This window comes from Toxotes jaculatrix, chromosome 11, assembly GCF_017976425.1.
Source record: "Toxotes jaculatrix isolate fToxJac2 chromosome 11, fToxJac2.pri, whole genome shotgun sequence".
In the NCBI taxonomy this organism is placed as follows: Eukaryota; Metazoa; Chordata; class Actinopteri; family Toxotidae; genus Toxotes; species Toxotes jaculatrix.
In genome coordinates, this window is record NC_054404.1 from 20,516,547 (window position 1) to 20,535,331 (window position 18,785).

General features: G+C 40.8%; 1 protein-coding gene across 1 annotated transcript; it reads right to left on the reverse strand.

The window, feature by feature from the left end:
• Nucleotides 1–264: 264 nt before the first annotated feature.
• valopa (vertebrate ancient long opsin a) lies at nucleotides 265–13,498 on the reverse strand. The gene is made up of 5 exons (XM_041049871.1): nucleotides 13,120–13,498; nucleotides 10,236–10,446; nucleotides 6,476–6,593; nucleotides 5,543–5,776; nucleotides 265–501 (listed from the first exon to the last, which is right to left on the reverse strand). Exons 1-5 carry the CDS (start codon nucleotides 13,481–13,483, stop codon nucleotides 265–267), a joined length of 1,164 nt encoding a protein of 387 aa, XP_040905805.1. The 5' UTR covers nucleotides 13,484–13,498.
• Between the last annotated feature and the right edge of the window lie 5,287 nt (nucleotides 13,499–18,785).

An 18,785-nucleotide genomic window follows, 5' to 3' on the forward strand; every position in this document is an offset into this window, starting at 1 on the left:
ACGCTTTTTTATGTTCTGTGTCTATCTTTAAATACTTTTGCAAGTGAAATATAAAAAAATGTGCTAGAAGCATCCACTATGAAAACTCTTCAAAAGTCGACTCTGCTTGTCACTCTGCACCCTCCATCTCCCCAAGAAATTAGCAAAGTTCTGTAACTGTCCAGGCAGTTTCAGAAACACACTGTATCTAGATTATAGAAGGTTATTATGGACTCTCAGGGTCAGAGGACAGTATGAGGACACCTACTGGGATCAGGTTTACTGTTACATCGGACACACTTTATTCTCTGGGATAGGCAGCTGAGCAAACGAGCCACAGTCGGTTGGAGACTCGTCAGACCTGGGTGATGCAGTGCCACCCACAGGGATGCGGGCTGCAATGGCTGACATTTCTCCCGTTTGACTCTCTGCTGTAATGCCGGGTCGTTCAGAGGTCTGGTTCAGGTTGCTGTCTGGTATGGTCCCCATGCCGGTGAAGAGCTGGATTAGGCACTTCCTGAACTGGACAGAAAACATTTGAATTAAAAGCAGCTAGCCTGAAACAAGTTTAAAATTATCTGCAGTTACATTTTAGGTGTCGTGTTTAAAAGACACCAAAACAAGCCTGTTTTTAGACACTTAACAAACTAGCTCTCATATCTGTGCACTGAGAATTGCTGTAGACCTTGCAGCTGATTAGCTTCAATTAGCTTAGGTGACCAGTATCAGGTTATAAACTTTTTTTTTTGGACCTGTCTCTGCATCATCAGTGACTATATTTCACACCATACAATTGTGCCTGCATTGTCCTCTCAGACACACCCACGTAGGCTACGCAATGGCAGGGACAATGACGCCCTGTCAACAGTTGTTCTTGGTAGAACATGGTCATTGTCTCCCAGTCCTCACTAACAGCACCACAATCAGTGGTTTCCACATTACTTTAAATCTAAAAAACACTAATTGACCTTTTTCAGTTTTGAAGCTCCCACTCTGTGAAGCCCTGGGGAGAAATCACGATTCCTGACCCTCTATGACCTGTCTAATTTAACACGCAAGCCTCCTAACTGCTCCCCTCAAGCTAGTAGTGCTTTTCGAAGTGTGGCATTAACTCCTCTGTTACCCTCATGAAAAAGCAAAAGGCTGCTCTGCGACTTTGTTCACTCTGGCACCTTAAATATGCTGTTAAACCCCTTACATCTAGTACTTGTACAACCACCTTTTCCACCTTTGAAATATACAGCTTTATAAGACTCCTGCACAGAGCATAAGGTCATAAAATGTCAGCTTAATGGCAAAATGAATAGCCTGAAACACTAACCCTGAACATCTACAGCAGATACAGACGGGTGACAAATTAAAGGAAAAACCTGAATGAAAGAAAAAACGAATGCAGATGCTTCCACACAGGTGCACTGCATGGTACAATTAAGCAATTAACATCCAGTCGTGTAAAAAAAAAAGTGCTGAGCAGGCCCAGCTCATTCTGATTTTGTATCAAGATGGCAAGAGGGAAGGGTCACTGCAAATCAATATAGAGTTGTTCTGTGTGATCACCTTTTATCCTACAATGAAATATTTCTATCCTAATGGGAGGGGTCTCTTCCAAGAATACAGTGCCCCATCCATAGGGCACAAGAGGTCACTGAATGGTTTGATGAGTATGAAAATGATGTGAGTCATAGGCTATGGCCTTCGCAGTCACCTGATCTCAACCCCATTGAACAACTATGGGAGATTTAGGGCCGACAAGTTAGGACGGCGACCTTCCACCACCATCTTCAAAACACCAGATGAGGGAATATATTGTGGAAGAATGGTGTTCATCCCTCCAGTAGAGTTCAGAGGCTTGTAGAATTAAAGCTACGGTGCATTGAAGCAGTTCTGGCTGAACGTGGTGGCCCAACACCTGACTGAGACACTTCATGACACTTTAAGCTGAATTCCATGGAGTCACAAAAAGTGTTTGAACAGAAGGTTCAAGCACTACTGATAGGCCTGTACTATTAATTTCTAACACTGTGATATCATGATAACTTTAAGCATCCTGTACTGTATAAATGGATATCACCAAAATAACTAATTGCCATGTTTTGTTGACATGTAGGACATGGACATGTAGGTGACATTCTGTGTCAGGTATGTTACATTAAACCTCCATGAACTGTTTTTTGTGGCAGCAAAATGAGCTGTAAAACACAACGTGTAAAATACAGTATGACCATCTACAGTTATAAATGTCTTACTAATCAACTGCCTATCTAAACATAAAGCGGACACAGCAAAATTAGGATCAGCATTAGCAGTGTTAGGGTTGGTTTATGGTCTCTCAGAACCAGTTCTAAAGATGTGTTGCTAACCATGTTGGGAATTTGATGTTCAGGGTTGTTCTGAACACCTGTTGGAGTGAAAAGTCTGTTGTGCTAGACACGATATTGTTTAAAAATGGGGATAGTGGTACATATTTTCAGACAGTGTCTACAGGGAGACATTCATAGTATTGCACTTGGTTGTTCATATTAAAAGTGCAACACATAGTTATGTAGCAAATGAAAAAAGAGAGCTAAAGAGAAAAGTACAATGCCTGGCTCCTCCAACCTCCACATAGGAAGAAGTGGGCATGAATATCGGATCGTCAGGTTCGGAAAGTTAGACTGGTTTGGTATATACACCACTATCTGATATCAGAAAGGTGGGGTGGGGTGGGGGTTCCAAAGCTATTCAAAATGCAGTTCGGAAGGCCTATGAATCCAGCTTAAGTCCAAACTTCACTCTCCTTTTAGCTCTGTTTTGGTCTCCTCTAACCCCTGAGAGAAGTATTGTGCTCTTTAGCTGCATGTATATGCATGTATGTATTTACCCTTTACTCCAAAGTCACAAATTGGGATAGTCGGTGGGCAGGTAGAATACACAGGGTTCATTACAGCTTTCTTATTTTAAAGAGCTACCTGTTGCGGCTGGAGACAAGGTTGATAAGAGTGAACAAAAACAGTGCAGCTGTGGGCGATGAAGCCAAAAATGTGAATTGGATTCCATTATATTCCTATTAACTGTGCAGAGAGTTTATATTATAATAATCTCCTTGGCCTCAAGAACCACTTTTCACCAGAGTAAAGCACTCTCCTGGTACAGGAATGTACAGTAAATCATCAAGTAATAGAAATATGTTCAGATGGAGATCATGGTTTTACTGTATGACACCATTAACCTTATCAATGAAGTTTTCATCTCACAAGGTCCCAGTGGACAAAATATCAATTTATTAATTTTCTATTTGTCAAAACAGTTCAGACTTAATTTTCTTACATGCTTCACTTTTAAATGTCTGCTTTGCCTCTGCTATTGATCAGTCAGTGTGGCATTGAGTGATCAAAGCCTGTCTAAGCCTCTCAGCTCTAAGTCAAAAGATTTTTAAACAATACTAGTAATAGTGGTAATTGGATATTTCTTGATTGTTTTTTCACCTTTGACCTTTTGACCTAGGAGATCCCAGGGGGTTGTATCTCTCTAAAATTACCACAACAAATAGCTGTGGTCATGCATCATGGAAATCCCCTGAAACTCTAGTTCACCTCACCTTGTTATGTAACTCAGAGAGACAGGGAGAGAGGGGGAGGAAGAGAGAGGGAGAGAAGGGAGGTATCACGATCAAGCACCAGCGGTCAGCTGACTTCTATAAGCACCAGCAGTTTGGTGGGAACAGCAGGAGCTCTGCTCAAACCGGAATCTGCCTGCTTATTTACATTCAGTCAATGTCTTAACAGAGACACTGGCTGACCCATTTAAACTGTGAGTGCGGTTCAGAATTGGGGCAGTCGGATGGACATGCAGACGGCGTGCTGCTCCCTGGCAAGCAGAGTCTGATTTAGGCATCATGCAAAGTGCATGTACATATAGTTGGACTATTCCACTTTCTGAAAATAGATCACTTTGAACTGTACTGTAGGCAAGTTTCATATTTGGTCATGTTCATCATAACTGGCCCTGACAGTTTTAATGTCCTCTATATGGACAGAAGTGTATACCTTTGAAAAAAATAAAACCTGCCATGTACACTAAGAACTTGCCATAGACAATGGAGCAATGTGCAAATGGTGAGGAATACATGTTAACATGAAAAGGTTGTTAAAGAACTTCAGGAGAACTCTGTACAGCAGCTGCTACAAACTGCAGCGAGAAGTAAAGGAAACTGATGTGGCATCAGTAAATTGGACACAGCATGTTCATGTTTAACAGAGATACAACAGCAGTAAAGCCAGTGACTCTGGTATTATAGGAGCAGAAAGCCCTGTGGGACATCAGTGTTTTACTTAATGACACTGTGAGCTCCACTTCTGCACACAGGAACTGTCTGAGCTTTTGAATAAGTCTGCGTCGTGCAGACTGCTGCTTGCTTGAAGTCACAATCATCCATCAAGTCACAGTATTTGATATTCCACTAAATGGCTCCAGTCTGCAGCCTAGAGAATGATCCTTTGTCAGCATGTATGAACACTTAATCTACAAAGGTACATTTTATAATGAAAAGGAAACACAAACTAAATGGATCACAATTTTAAATAAATACCCGTGTTGCCCCTACTGCAGCTAAACTGCAGCTACATTTAAATTCACATGATTCATATTACAGCTTAATATGATTCATGATTCATAATACAGTTTACTGTAGCACACCACAGTCAGAGTAGAGGAGAGGGGAAAAGGCTTGCAGTGTAACATAATTGTGTTGTGTAATGAAGTGATACAGTGGCAGATTTGTCAGTGTTATCACTGTCTGACCTTTTTTAGCACAGTTACCTTAAATAAAGGACAAATTAAGAGGATGCAACGCTTGCCATTTAGATTTTTGGTGAACACTGTAAATCACTCTGTAATCACCGTGGAAGGCAAATGTCAGCTCACAGCAGAGAAAAACGGTTACTCTGAATAAAGACTGATTGTTTTACAGTGAAGCTGCTGAAACTGTTGCAACTGTGGTTTAAATGTAATACTCCAATGGAATCAGGACACATGTGGACAGGCCTCTTAACCTCAAATCATATGTCATGTGTTAAAGAACTGCATTTAATGAGTCTTTTCTAATGGCTGCTGTCATGTAATAAATATTTGTGAAGTCGACAGTGTGTACCCAGTGAGTGTAGTCCCAGACAGCAACAAAGTAAATGGCACAAAAAAATGACAGCACCAGCCCTTTCGCATTTGCAAGCCTCACAAGCATAACCATAGGTGGCTAATGTATTTTTTAACAGGACAGGCATGCATGGACAATTGTCATTTATTCATATATCATGCATTATTGAGAGACAGGCTAACACCCAACAATAACAGGAAAAAAACATGTCAGTATTCTGCAGCAGCTTTCATCTGCTGCATACATGCAGTGATGTGTCTCAGCTGTGGCAGAGGAAGGAATTTAGCTCTCTGCCTTCTACACTACCACTACTAGTCTGGTCATGTGACTGTTCTGCACCTAGAACACAAGACTGACATGATCAAATCAAACCAAACAGGATTCCTAATGCTCACTGAAATACAAACCTTTGGCTCTAAAATGAAAAGTTACCTGTTTGTTCATGAAGACGTAGATGATTGGGTTGTAGACAGCAGCTGTCTTGGAAAAGAAGGCGGGGATGGAAGCCAGCCTGGGATCAAGTTCAATGGTTGGATGAGCTGTGACCAGTATGGAAAAGACAGCGTACGGCGTCCAGCCCACCATGAACGCAACAATCATGACCACCACCATACGGGTCACCTGCCGCTCTGGCTTCCTGGCATTGGCCAGACGACCATGAGACACCTGGAGGAAAGAGAAATTATGGCTAGCAGTACAACACCATCTACCTTATTAAGTTCATCTACTGGGATCTAACAAACGTGGGGTTTTCTATCTTAGACTATTACAAGACACTAAAAGCTCCAGCTAAGCTATATTAACTTTCTAATACATATTCACTGTCTTAAATGAAGAATGAATTTACTCAAATAAAATGAAAACTCTCATTGCGACAGGAAACAGTCTTTATGTCCCACATAACAGCTCCAGACTGCAGCCTTTGCTCTGCTGTCACCATCCATGAACATCTGATCTACACAGGCTGCTATTAGGACAACTGATGAAGTGGACACAGTCAAAACCCAGTCAACCAACAGGAAGTGCACACATGCACACATTTTTATACCATATATGAGACACAGCTGTATTTCAATCCACAAGACTGACATTACAGCATGTTTACCTCAAGCACACCAGACAGAGAAATGTCATATACCAGGAACACATCACAAAATATCCATTAGTGAAGGGTTGTTTTTTGCATCATCTATTTCCTGTAATAAAAGCCCTAAACAGAAAAATATTTTCAGCTAGCCTTACATTTAGCGCTCACACTGGTAATAGTAGCATCAAATTAAGTTAATCTGAAAGCACATCTTACACAAATGCCTTAAGTATTTTCAGAAATTAAAGCTTTCCATGGTGTGTTGTGTAGGAACCGACCTTCCTGAGTTTCCGGAGGAGCTTTCCATAGCAGAAGAATATCACTCCAAGAGGGAGAATGAAACAGGTGGTGAAGAAAGTGATGATGTAGCTGTGAGCCTTCATGCTGGTTGAATACCTGTTCAGAGACAGTCAAAAAACAAAAACAAAAAAGACACAGCTGACATTCACTTTTTAGGAGACTGAAACATGCATTTATCTACCACTGTAATACAATTCACTACAGATAATTATTTACGAAACATAAATACAGCTTTTTCGCCCTGTTGATTTTGATGTGGATGTTTCCATAGAGACCTGATTCACATGAGATCAAGGTAAACTGTTCGAGAACAATTGGGTGTCTCTTTAAGAACAAAATGGTTAACAATCTCATAATTTCCTAGCTATGAGCTGTCAGCAAAATGTCATTTTGATATTCAGAGGCTTTTATCTGGCTGTAGAGAAGGATGACAGTTTTGCACCTCATTTGAGCTTCAGTTAAAAGGGAAATTTCACAGCTGAGACAAATCTCTGGGGCACAATTAGGGGCCCCGAGGCCTCTAATTCAGTCTAATTATGTTATTTCCATGAGAATACCTACCACCGTCAAATGAAACAAGCCCCAGATTAATTTGTAAGGAACTACCTGGCCGACAGAGTGGGGTGTGCGTGTGTGTGTGTGTTTGTTTGTGAGTGTGTGCATGTGTGTGTCATGAATACATGCATCTTAATCCTTGTTGAATGAGGAAAGTGTGGCTGAGCACACATTTGTGATTCTGCAATTCACACCTCAGTCCTCATTCACACATTGTCATCAGACACACATGCAAAGCAGGAGTTCATGATGAATAATGATTCGCTCTGCTCATTCAAACTGCTAAACTGAAAAGAAAGACGAAAAAAAATAAAATCATTCAGCTGAGGGGTCAGTGAGAGACTTGTTAGGTATGACTTCACAAAAGAACTGAGACTTTCTCCCTTCATTCAGCACCCCCTGAAGGCAGGACACGAGCATGTTTATTTTTCTTTTGATTGCTCCCTTACAGACAGTCATGCATTTTCTGTAGAGTTACAAAAAAAAAAAAAAAACAGGTTTAAACTTATGGAAAGTCCCTCCAATTAATTGTCGAAACAAGGAGTTCAATCAATCGGCTTGATACACCAGACACAACAAATCAACAATCAGTTGCACCAGCAGCTCCATCTTTTGGTCAGGAGGCCAAAGTCATTTGAGATTTGGTGACTTAATGAGCCACTTCTGCCTGCGTACTGCATTTAAATCATCTCCAAGAGTGCTGTCGCCAGCCAAATCTGTCAAACAATTTCAAAAAATGGAATTAGTTTCAGGAATAAGTCTTCCCACCACCAGCTGGTGTGCCTCTTTTCACCAACAGCCGACGTCACAGTCAGAGTGAATCTCCTTATTTACACGGAGGAGCTCAGTGCTGCTTCACATTTAAAGTTAAGATAACAGTGAAATGTTTAAATGCAGAACATAATGGTTTTAAAAATACTGACAATTTTTTATTTTATTTAAATCACACCCATCATTTGACACAAGCCAGCTGACAAACATGGCACATCCTGATAGCACCACACACACACACACACACACACACACACACACACACACACACACACACACACACACACACACACACACACACACACACACACACACACACACACACAGACCAAACAACTTCCATTTCACAATTACGGGGGCCACTGTGCTCCTGAAAACACTCAAAGCTTTAGGAATGGCTTTATACCTTTGTCCTGATTTGTGCTTCACCACAGACCGAGGTCTACAGAGAGTTCTTTGGATTTCATGGCTTTGTTTTTGTCCTGACACACAGTGTGAACTGTGGGACCTCATTATCACAGATGTGTGTCTTTCTAAGCTCTGTCCAGTCAATTCAGTCAACCACAGTTTGGAGTACCAAACAAAAGGTTCTGAATACTTTTTTGAATGAGACATTTCAGTTTTTAGGTCTTTACAAACTTGTAAAAATGCCTAAAATCACGTTTTCACTTTGTCATTATGAATTCTTGAGTGTAATTTGAGTTTAGTCATTTAAAATTCAACCTACAACATAATAAAGTGAGCTAAAAGTGAAGGGATCTGAATCATTTCTGTAACTTCCACATAACTGCAATTAATTAATTAGTTTACCAGAACTAAGAATTTAAAAAATTAATAAAACATTATATATATACATATATATAAACACACTCTGCTATACTTTAACCTTATTATTTTTCTTGTTCATAGCTCCACAGATGCTGCCAGCTGTTTCCTCACTTTTGTCATTATGTGTATGCTCGTGTCTATGCGTTCATCACTTGACAGAGAAGCAACAAGCCATCCTGCCAAAAAATGATAATGATTGTTTAATGATTTGAACTGGCAATTTCCATGTGTGTGTGTCTTTGTAATGAATGTCTTACACAATAGCTGAGCACTGGAAGGGACTGGAAAGAAAGTCAGTGGTATACTGGTGGTAGATTGTGTCCCAAACCCCTCACCAAGGACGCAGCCACCTACTGAAAATCCACTGACGCCAACTACTCCTGCAGATTCCTTCAAAACCTCCCATTTATGCTTTTTAACATTCAGAAGCTGTCCAGTGCTGATATTCGCATTTACCCAGTGATAAAACGGTGCACATAAATGAGACATTTAAAATGCATCAGGCTGCGCATGTGGCAGCATTCTGGACCTCACACACCTGTGCTGTTTGTGCTCCTGCTGTTAACCAAATGTTTCCTGACAGAACCCGCGCCGCATGCAGCCAGAGGTGGAGCGGGTCATCTATGAGATCACCTTATGGAGTATTCTCTATAAGGTGATCTCCTAATTGTATTGTCTGAACCATTCGTTCCCCCCCACACTTCATCTGAGCAATGGTTCCCTTACAGGGCTTGAGGCAAACACTCAGCACGCCTTTGATCAAAGCAGCTAAATAGCATTACCCAGATGGCACCCTGAGGGCCAAGGTTAGAGCCAACCTGTTTCTTCACTTTTCCATGAGACACATTTATACAGTTTGAGCTAAAACAGTGGAAGCAGCTTTGTAGATCTGAGTCATATGGCTGAGTGCACAATGTCTATGATCTTTAACTGTTTGTGTGCTAAGTGTGTGGCCAGAAAAATAACGGATACAGGGTTTTTCCTGGGTTAAAGGACAAATTGAATCATCAGGGTAACAATAAAGTTAGTCTGATATGAGGGTTAGCACTAGGAGTTAGTTTAAAACTTCTGCAATCAATATTTTATATAACAACGAATTGAATCCACAGAAAACTTCTATCAGACTGCAGTTCGTCTCAGTTCTCCTGAACGTTTTAGCCTCTTTTAGCTTGTTGTTTTGGTTTTACAGCCCAACAACCATTTTAGTTCAGTCTCACTGGTCTCATCAACCTGCGTGCCAGATCACTTGTGCTCTGAAACCTGTGCTGCCACCGCAAAACAATGGAAGTGAATAGAATTTTGTGTTTGTGCTGATCAAAGCACTAAAAATGACGTTCAACAAATTCCACAGCAACCTGTCTATCCTGAAACAATGTCCTGGTTCAGATCGATAATCTGCAAACCTCAGTCACCAGTTTTCAATGGGACTATTTCTCAGGAAGAAAGGAATGGCAGCAAAAACCACCCACAGGGAGAAAAAAAATGTTTGTGATTTCTGTGCATTAATCCTTTACGATCAATTTTGCTCTTTCATCTAATGGTTTAAAGATCTTTGTGGGTTATAGAGATAAGCTCATTTCTTACCAGTCAGGCTCGCAGGTGGTTCCGATCTTGCTTACAGTGTATCTGTTCCAGCCCAGCACCGGAGGGAAGGTCCAGATGAAGGAGAAGGTCCAGACGAACAGCAGACCCAGGACCGCATGCTTCGCTTGCAGTCGGATGTTCCCCAGAGGCCGGCAGATCACGAAAAACCGCTCGAAGGACAGAACGGCCAGGGACCACAGGGCTACGATCCCTGAGGCAAACAGCAGTGGGACAACAGCAGTCAGAAACACACACCACCAAGTCCTGGAATTAGTTTTTATTAACTATGAAAATTGCAGCTGTGTGTCTTTACTTGTATCTCATGCAGTAATAAACCTAAAGAAATTATTTTCTGGAAAGTCTAAATGTTTGAGCACATGATGTTTGTTCTGACATCTCTTTTAGATTCAATCCCTTTTCACCAGAGTGTGAAATCTCATTGGTTTTATTTTCTCTACACTTTTGGAACTGCTAAACACTTGCCCCTATATTGTAACCATATTTCTTAATGTTTGACAAAGTATCCCATTCTGTGCTCCATGGAGGGAAGAGCAGCGATGACATTACTAGAAATAGTTTAATGATCCGAGGTGAATGCATTATACTGCCTTCTAATGGGCTGAAAAAAAAAAAGCAGACTTTAAATATGGTAATAAGCCACTCTCACAGACCAGTTAATCTCTCCACAGCCAGGAATGGTTAGTGTCTGTCTACTAGGTTCACTAGAGACGACAAAAGAGAGGTGGAAACCAGGATGTCCACATATGTCATATACATTTAAGAGGCTCATAAATAAAACTAACACCAATGCTTCAATCTTGCACTTTTTTTAGCTTTTCAAAGTGGACTAAAAGTGACCATCAAAGGGAATTTTCTGTAGAAAAACATCCATCCTGCTTTGAACATTAAGTTTTAATGTATTTATCTGTACAGCACAGGTGCATGTGGACAGGAAGAACTGAAAAAAATAAAATGGAGAGAAACAGAAATTATGCTCATCCTGAGAAGAATACTAAGTGGAGCATCCATCCAGCTCACGGGCAAGAGCTACCTCAGCTTAATCATCTTCCAGTTTACTCAGACATACCCCCACCCCACACAGACACACACACTCACACACAAACACAGGTGACACCAGTGTCAATCACTGAAACTGCTGTCAAGACTAAAATTGAAGTGGCTTTTCAGCACATGCTCCTTCAACATGTAAGCTTCACTTCAGTGGGCTATTGATTAAACATCAGAATGGCTTCCTCGATTTATTATGTCAGACAGTTTTCTTTTCACGCCGCGACAGCTTCTCCTCCTTATAACAAAATGCGTTTTTTGTGTTGCCGTGTGCTGCTGCTGCTCTTCGCCCTGACTTAATTGTTTTAATACACTTCTTAATCAGACATAATGGTTATTGTTTGGGTGCTAATTCAATGCCTTACAACACCCAATGCACCAGTATTCAACATACAATTTATCCATGAAAATTCACACAATAATTGTAGTGTACTTAGATTAATTCATTGTCTTGGGGTTTTGGTTGCTGTTCTCTAGCATCATTATGTAAAGTCTGTTTCCTGGGGCTATACGGCTTCAGTTATTACACTATGTAATACAGGTCTGGCAAAAATCCATGTGCAACCGAAGCTGTCTCATTAAAATACCACAAGTTAAACTACTGCAAGCAAAACTAATTTAATAATATTTCTATAGAATCATATGAGACTCATCACATTCTTCCAAGCAGCTATTATAAATGAATGTTTTCTGATTAGGCTAAACCTGGCAGTTTGACGGTCTGTAATGTAGGCATCCTGTGACTTTTTACAAACCTTGTTAACAAATCCAATTAGGAGCGTTTTTGCTTGACACAAACAAGTATTCTCTTTTGTCTTGATGTACTGCAGGCTACTCAGCAGACATCTTAAATGGAGCTTTAGCAGAGGCTGTGAAACCAATCCACTGACTTAGTTAAATGTTATTGGTGGTCACGGTGCCGGTAACCTACTTATGGCAAGTCATGCACTACAGTATGTGAGGAGGCTTCTGTCCCACACTGCTGCTAACATCTGCTGTGAATGTAGCTTTGAATTCTGCCTTAAAGTCTCACCATGGGCTTTGTTGCTGATCCCACGGTCTGTTTTTATACACATATCGCAGCACAAAAGCAAATATCATGCGGGTACAGTTTTCCAAAATCTGATACAGGAAACCCACACCACAGTCTCACAGATGTTAACACTGAGTCCGACAAGTGACTTTTTCCACTCTTGCTGCTAATGAAGTTTGTTTTGTTTTTTTTACTATTTTTACCTTGCATACTCCAATGTCCATCATCCCAACCCCTTGCCCCTGCTCTGGTTTTAGTGTGCCATGTGCTCCATAATGCAGATTACACTTACAGAGCTGCAACACTGTAAAAAAAAAAAAAAAAAAAAAAACCCACTCATGTCATTAATATCATGGTTTTGCTGCACTCTATACACTGTGAATTGTATTGACTGTTCTTAAAGTGTTATTGTAGTATCCCCTTATCACTATAGTAGTATAAGTAGTATGCTGTTTATTTTGCATTAAAAATCTTTTTAAGAACGCTCAGAGAAACTAAGCAGAACTCCAACCTGATCCTCGGTCAGCTTTTGCATTTTGGCATCAGTTGTAGTGGAACTGATTTTACATTTTTATTTTACCTCCCTCCCAGATGCTCTAATTTATGAACAGATGCTGAAGTCAGCGCTGATGAGTATGTGCCATGTGGAGATGCTATTCACAAAGCTCCAACACTGACACCTACAGTTATGGAAGTTGCGCTGATACAGCCCTGCAATTACAGCAACTGTTGGGATAAAAAAAAAAACAAAAAAGGAAAAAAGGAAAACGTGGGTAAACCTACCGAAAAAAGTAACAGCAAACCCCTCCAGGACGCAAGCCCACTTTCCAAGGAAGAAATAACCCCTGGCGTTTGTCAGGAAACTTATTACTCCACCGGTGAGGGAGACAAGAAAGTCAGCGATGGCCAAATTAACTATAATGTAGTTCAGGGGCTGTCTGAGTTGTTTGAACTTGAAAGTGACAAACATAACCAGGAAATTTTCGCTCAGAGAAAGCGAGGTGACCACAAACATGAGAACGGCCAGGATCGTGAAGTTCCACGGCGCGATGTCCTTAATGGGTCCATTAAACGGATCATCTGTAGTGGGGAGTTCAGCTGCCACAGTGTAGGATACAGCGTTCACTGACAGACTTAAAGTATCCATTGTCCACGCCTAGAGTGCAGGTTACTTGCTTGGTGCGCCTAACCGAGACAAAATCCTGCCTGTTCTCTTCTTTTCATACTCACAACTTCAACTGGAGTCACTTCCAGGTGGCCGCGCTCATTAGTCTGCAGTTAAACATGCTGCCCGCGCCGTGGAGAGTCCTGCGCGCACTGGCACTCTTCTTTGACAAAGTTCTTATAATGAAATCCGCGTTGTCCGAGGCGCATGGTGGAGACAGAAATCCGACAGAAATCCTGAGAGCGCGGTAGTGGCTGAGCACACGTTGCACGGTACAGGCAGTGGCGATGTCTTGAAAAGCGCTGGCAGCAAGTGCATGAATGACCGATCAGAAGCATCTTGGAGGCTCTTATATAGGCGGTTCCAGCATCGCTGCCGCCCTCGAGGAGAGATGACAGGAAGCCACGCGTCCTCCTCTTCATGTGCGCTCCTCTGCGCGCTGCCTAAACCGATAACAACAAAGTCTCCAGGCTTGACGCACACTCTGGCTGAACCCGGCAGCTTATAGGTGCGATCGATCCCACTCTGTCCTTTTACCACGAACCAATAATCACCCCCAGTCATGATTAACAGACCAAGTGAGTCTGTTTTTAGGCTCATTCCTACACATTGACGCCTGGTGGCTTTTGCCCTTAGTCCACAGTTCATAAATCATGCTTAATTAGACAGTCCAGCGGGCTGATTGGTCACAGTACGTTGTTGTATTCATTAAATTAAGTAAACGTTTTCGCCTTCCCATATAATCAGTTGCAGTGCATATAGGCAGCTTTGAGTGATATGTGTCAAACTCCTGCATGGTCTGTTAACCTGGACTAATGAAGCCTCTTGGTGAAGTTGGATGCACTGCTGTGCACTGTGCAGATCTGCACAGGGTAGTTATAACATACAAGTCTAAGAGTGTCTGGTCTGACTGCTGCCTGATTACAATTAAAAGCACTCCTGACTGCAGCTAAATGTGGCATCAAGAGGTCAACTAACACAGCTGGCTGGACTTTATGTTATCATTATGTTAGACTGACCCCCCACCGCAGCACACAACACCACACCACCATAACCACCTGCTCACTACTTATCTTATGAGCTTAGAAAGGGACAAACTTTACAGCACAAAGATCCTCTAGTTCCAGACCTGTCTTCCAAAAATCTAAAAACGTAAAATATAAGCACTTGTTAGTGTGCAGAGAACAGACTGAAATTGAACTTCAGAGTCATCATTCCTTCACCAATATTTTGTGAACTCACATAAACACACATGAACTGTGAAAAGGTTGAATTATATCTATGTGCTGAATATACCAGATGATCCATTGCATTTGTTTCTAAAGCTATAGGATGGCTGACTGAACCTACTGCAGATACTGCTTCTCTCTGCAGCTGCACATTACAACCATAACAGTTGTGCACAAATCCTAACGCAAAGACAGAAATTATTTGAACATAATTAGCATGAAAGGATGTGACAAATATGCCCAACTTGGACACATCAAACCACTGATTGAATAATAAACAGTTACACTTGACAAATTGGCAAATAAGATTAGAGGTTTAGGCAACTATAATTTACCGAAGAATGAAATGGAAAACAATTTGAGTGCATTTTAAATGTGATAAGAGTCAGTCTACCCATCTCCTATCACACCTTTCACCATGCTAATTCAGCGTCTGTTGTCGGCTTCCCGTCCTTAGTCCTCATAATCATTTTATGAAAGAAAGAAAAATTGCTGCCTTTTTCTGTGCAAAGCACGAGCATTATTAACAGGTGTCATTCCATTGAATTTCTTGAAACCACAGCACACTACTGTCAGTTAGAGGCAGCTCCTCTGTAATTAACTGTATCTCACCCATTTATTATTTAGGAGAAGGAGGAGTATTGCTTCTTTAGAAACCCGCCAATGTTTTCCAGGCCTGCCTATCTCACCTTGTAGTTATCTGTCCACAATCTGTCCTCAATTATTTCAAAAGAGAAAGGAAAAAGCAGTTGGAAGATACATGGCATACAGAGGAACTGTCTCGTTGTAACTCCAGTGGCCTATACAAGCAGTTATCATCCTGAGACATTATTAGTAGCTCACAGGCTGGAGAAAACAGCTGAACCCAATAGTGTTGCAGTGATCATATCACAAGAAAGGTACATGGTCCAGTAGCACTGAAGAAGTTGCACTGACATTAAGCTGGTTTCACCCAGACGCATTTCAGTAATCATACTTTACACTTTAAGGCACAGCATGAAGATTCAAAAGGATCAAGAGTTTCAAAAGGATTAGGAGTTGAAGAATTGTTCTAAATTTATTTCAAATCTTACCAACATGGCATTTTTTTTGGGCTCCACTTTCAAGTTAACTTGGAGCCAGAATTTGAAGGTCAAGTCAACATTTGGACACAACTTCTCCTAAGAGGTGAATCACCTTCCCGCTGTCCTCATCTCTGCCCATTCTTTGATCCAGCTCCCTCTTTGGAAGCCAGCTTGTCACACCTCAGTGACCATCACGTAAATGAGGATTTATTGCCTGCGCTGTCTGTCCAGACCTCTGTATGACTGCCTTTTGTTTGGCAGGTGTTTTAAAGTGCCATTGCCAAGTCTAACCTTGTGCTTTGCACAAGAAGAGTCAAAAGAGCAGATCCAATTATTTTCTATCCAGACTTTACTTTCCTGAAATACTTTCCATGATTTTCTTGAAATATGGCATTCACTCTGCAGTAGCACTTATTTTTACACTTCACAAAATGATCACCTACATGCTGACATCATAATTCAACGATTTAAATGTCAAGAGACTTAAATGCTAACAATACTCAAGAAATCACCATAGTGTAGGTTACAACATTATATCACCGCGTCGCATGCAGTTTTTCAAACCCATGTCAACAGACTACACAATCCCATCTCATTCCACCTCTCTATTACGTATTTACCAGGTTTACATCAGGGCACTGACCTGTGGAATTGGCTGGTCTAGCTGTTTCGCCAAAGGCTTAGGACTGGATGGAAATACAAGCCCATGGGGAAAATCGTGAAAAACACTGGCAACTGAAGGACAGTCCGGAAATGAGTAAGTTAGTGGTCATTCTTTCAGCACTCTATTACAGTGTGGAAGTGCTGACAAAGGGAAAAACCCAGAACAGATTTTGTTTCAAGACCCAGTGAAATACTGTATCTAGAAACAGAAGGTCCACGGTTATTTTACAGATAAGACTACGTGAAAACCTAGCATATGGCTAGATGTGTGAATCTGAGGATGTAGTTGAAACCTGTTGTGGAACTGCTGTAAACCACTAAGTACAATGGAAAGCAGCTAAAACCGGCTTGAAAAGTTCACACAATTTACTAATTAGCATATTCATGACATCATCGAGTTGTATTTGCATTCTTAGTTTGAGTCGGTTTCAGCTCTTTATCTATTCACTTCTCTACTCTCTGTGCTCACATACACAGTAATTTAATTCAACTGAATTCCCAATAAAGCTGTTCACAAAACATGTTTACATGTTTTTCTTTTTCTGTTGTCAGATAACAGAACAAGTATGAAATGACGGCTGAGACACAGCCCATTAAGTTACATGTTAACCCGCAGTCACTGCCAAACCATTTCCAAGCTGCTGCTTTGCTAAAATCCAGATTTTCTAACCGCAACGTCGTCTGATGAAATCACCACACACGAGTTAAAGACAGCGGCCGTGCTGTGATTTCAGCTGTCTTTACTTGTAAAATGATCACTCAGAGATAAATCAGAGGCTCATTCACGCATATATGTCAGTAGTCATGTGGACAATTCAATGAGATGTGTAGACAGGCTCTTTTGAAAAAAGTCACTAAAGAGGTCTGAAAGGTTGGTAAATTTAGCGACAAAGGCGCTAAGTTGGGAAACACCACTGTAAACGCCACCTGATGATGTAACAGAAACTGTTACTGCCAATTCATTTTTGCATCACAGGACTTAAACAGTAATTATAAGCAGCCTTGTTTCAGAAATGTTCATAATATAATATAATATAATATAATATAATATAATATAACATAATATAATATAATATAATATAATATAATATAATATAATATAATATAATATAATATAATATGACAGTCATAATCAATACGAGAGAGAGGGCTGGTCTCTAATGTACAGCTTGGATTAAATTCTGCTTTTCTGGTGGACAGGAGAAAAACTGACCTCACGGCTCTTTATTTCACTTCCCATGCTCCAGATCACCTGCAGTGTACAGAAACACCCTCTAGCTCTGAAGCTTTTGTGTTGGTGTGTGTGAGTGCAGTTGTGGTAACATCCTGTGACTTATTTAGGTGGCTGTTGACATGTGTGCTACACTCCAGTCTTCTACTTGATGATGTAGTGAAATACAGAAAACAGTTTGGAGAGATGGCAGCAAATACATACGTTTAAAGCTTTTTGAATCTACTGTCAGACACACTGATGTATACAGCCTTATCCAAGGATTTGAACTGAAATGGACTATACACATATACACACATTTATACAGAAACATACACATGGTTTTTGAGAACAGTGTAGCATAGATGGTGAATTTTACATCAGAAATAAAAGGGGTGTATGCTGTGATTTCTTGGGTCGTATGGAGAAACATCCACACAAACAAACATTTCAGCCTCACTCCAAACAAAATTCAAATACCATTCACATCAGACATTTGAGATTTCAAACCCTATGAAACAGACTTGTATACTGTACGTGGCACTGGAGCAAGGAGTGTGTCTCAACTGTTGATAGCCGAGGTTCCACATATTGCATTTTAACATCAAATACACGAACCCACGTGTCAGGGTTGATACCAGTAATTACAACCACTGGGAGAATAAATGTTTTACAATCACCTCACTGTATCTAAACAAGAACTCTACTTTCATTTACTTCATTTCTCACATTCATTCTGGATTTAGAAATGACATCCATTTTCGTTAAGTGAGCTCAAGGCTGATATGGGAACTCATTTACACCTTAATACTAAATTTGCATATCATGCACAATCCCACATCATGCTGGCCTGCTGGGGTGCTTTTGGCAGCTTGATCCACAAAGATATTCATGATTGATAGTCAGCCCTGTAGATAGAGAAAACTCTTTGGATAGACATTCCCCATGTGTTGCTCGCAATAATATAAGGAAGGATAGTGATTGTGAGTGGCAAGGATCAGGAGAGTGGGGTGTAAAGTGACAGTTAAAATAAATAAATAAATAAATAAATAATAATACAAGTGTGATGCAGTGCCCTCACCACCTCTACTTCCTCCCACAGCGCTGACAGAGCAACT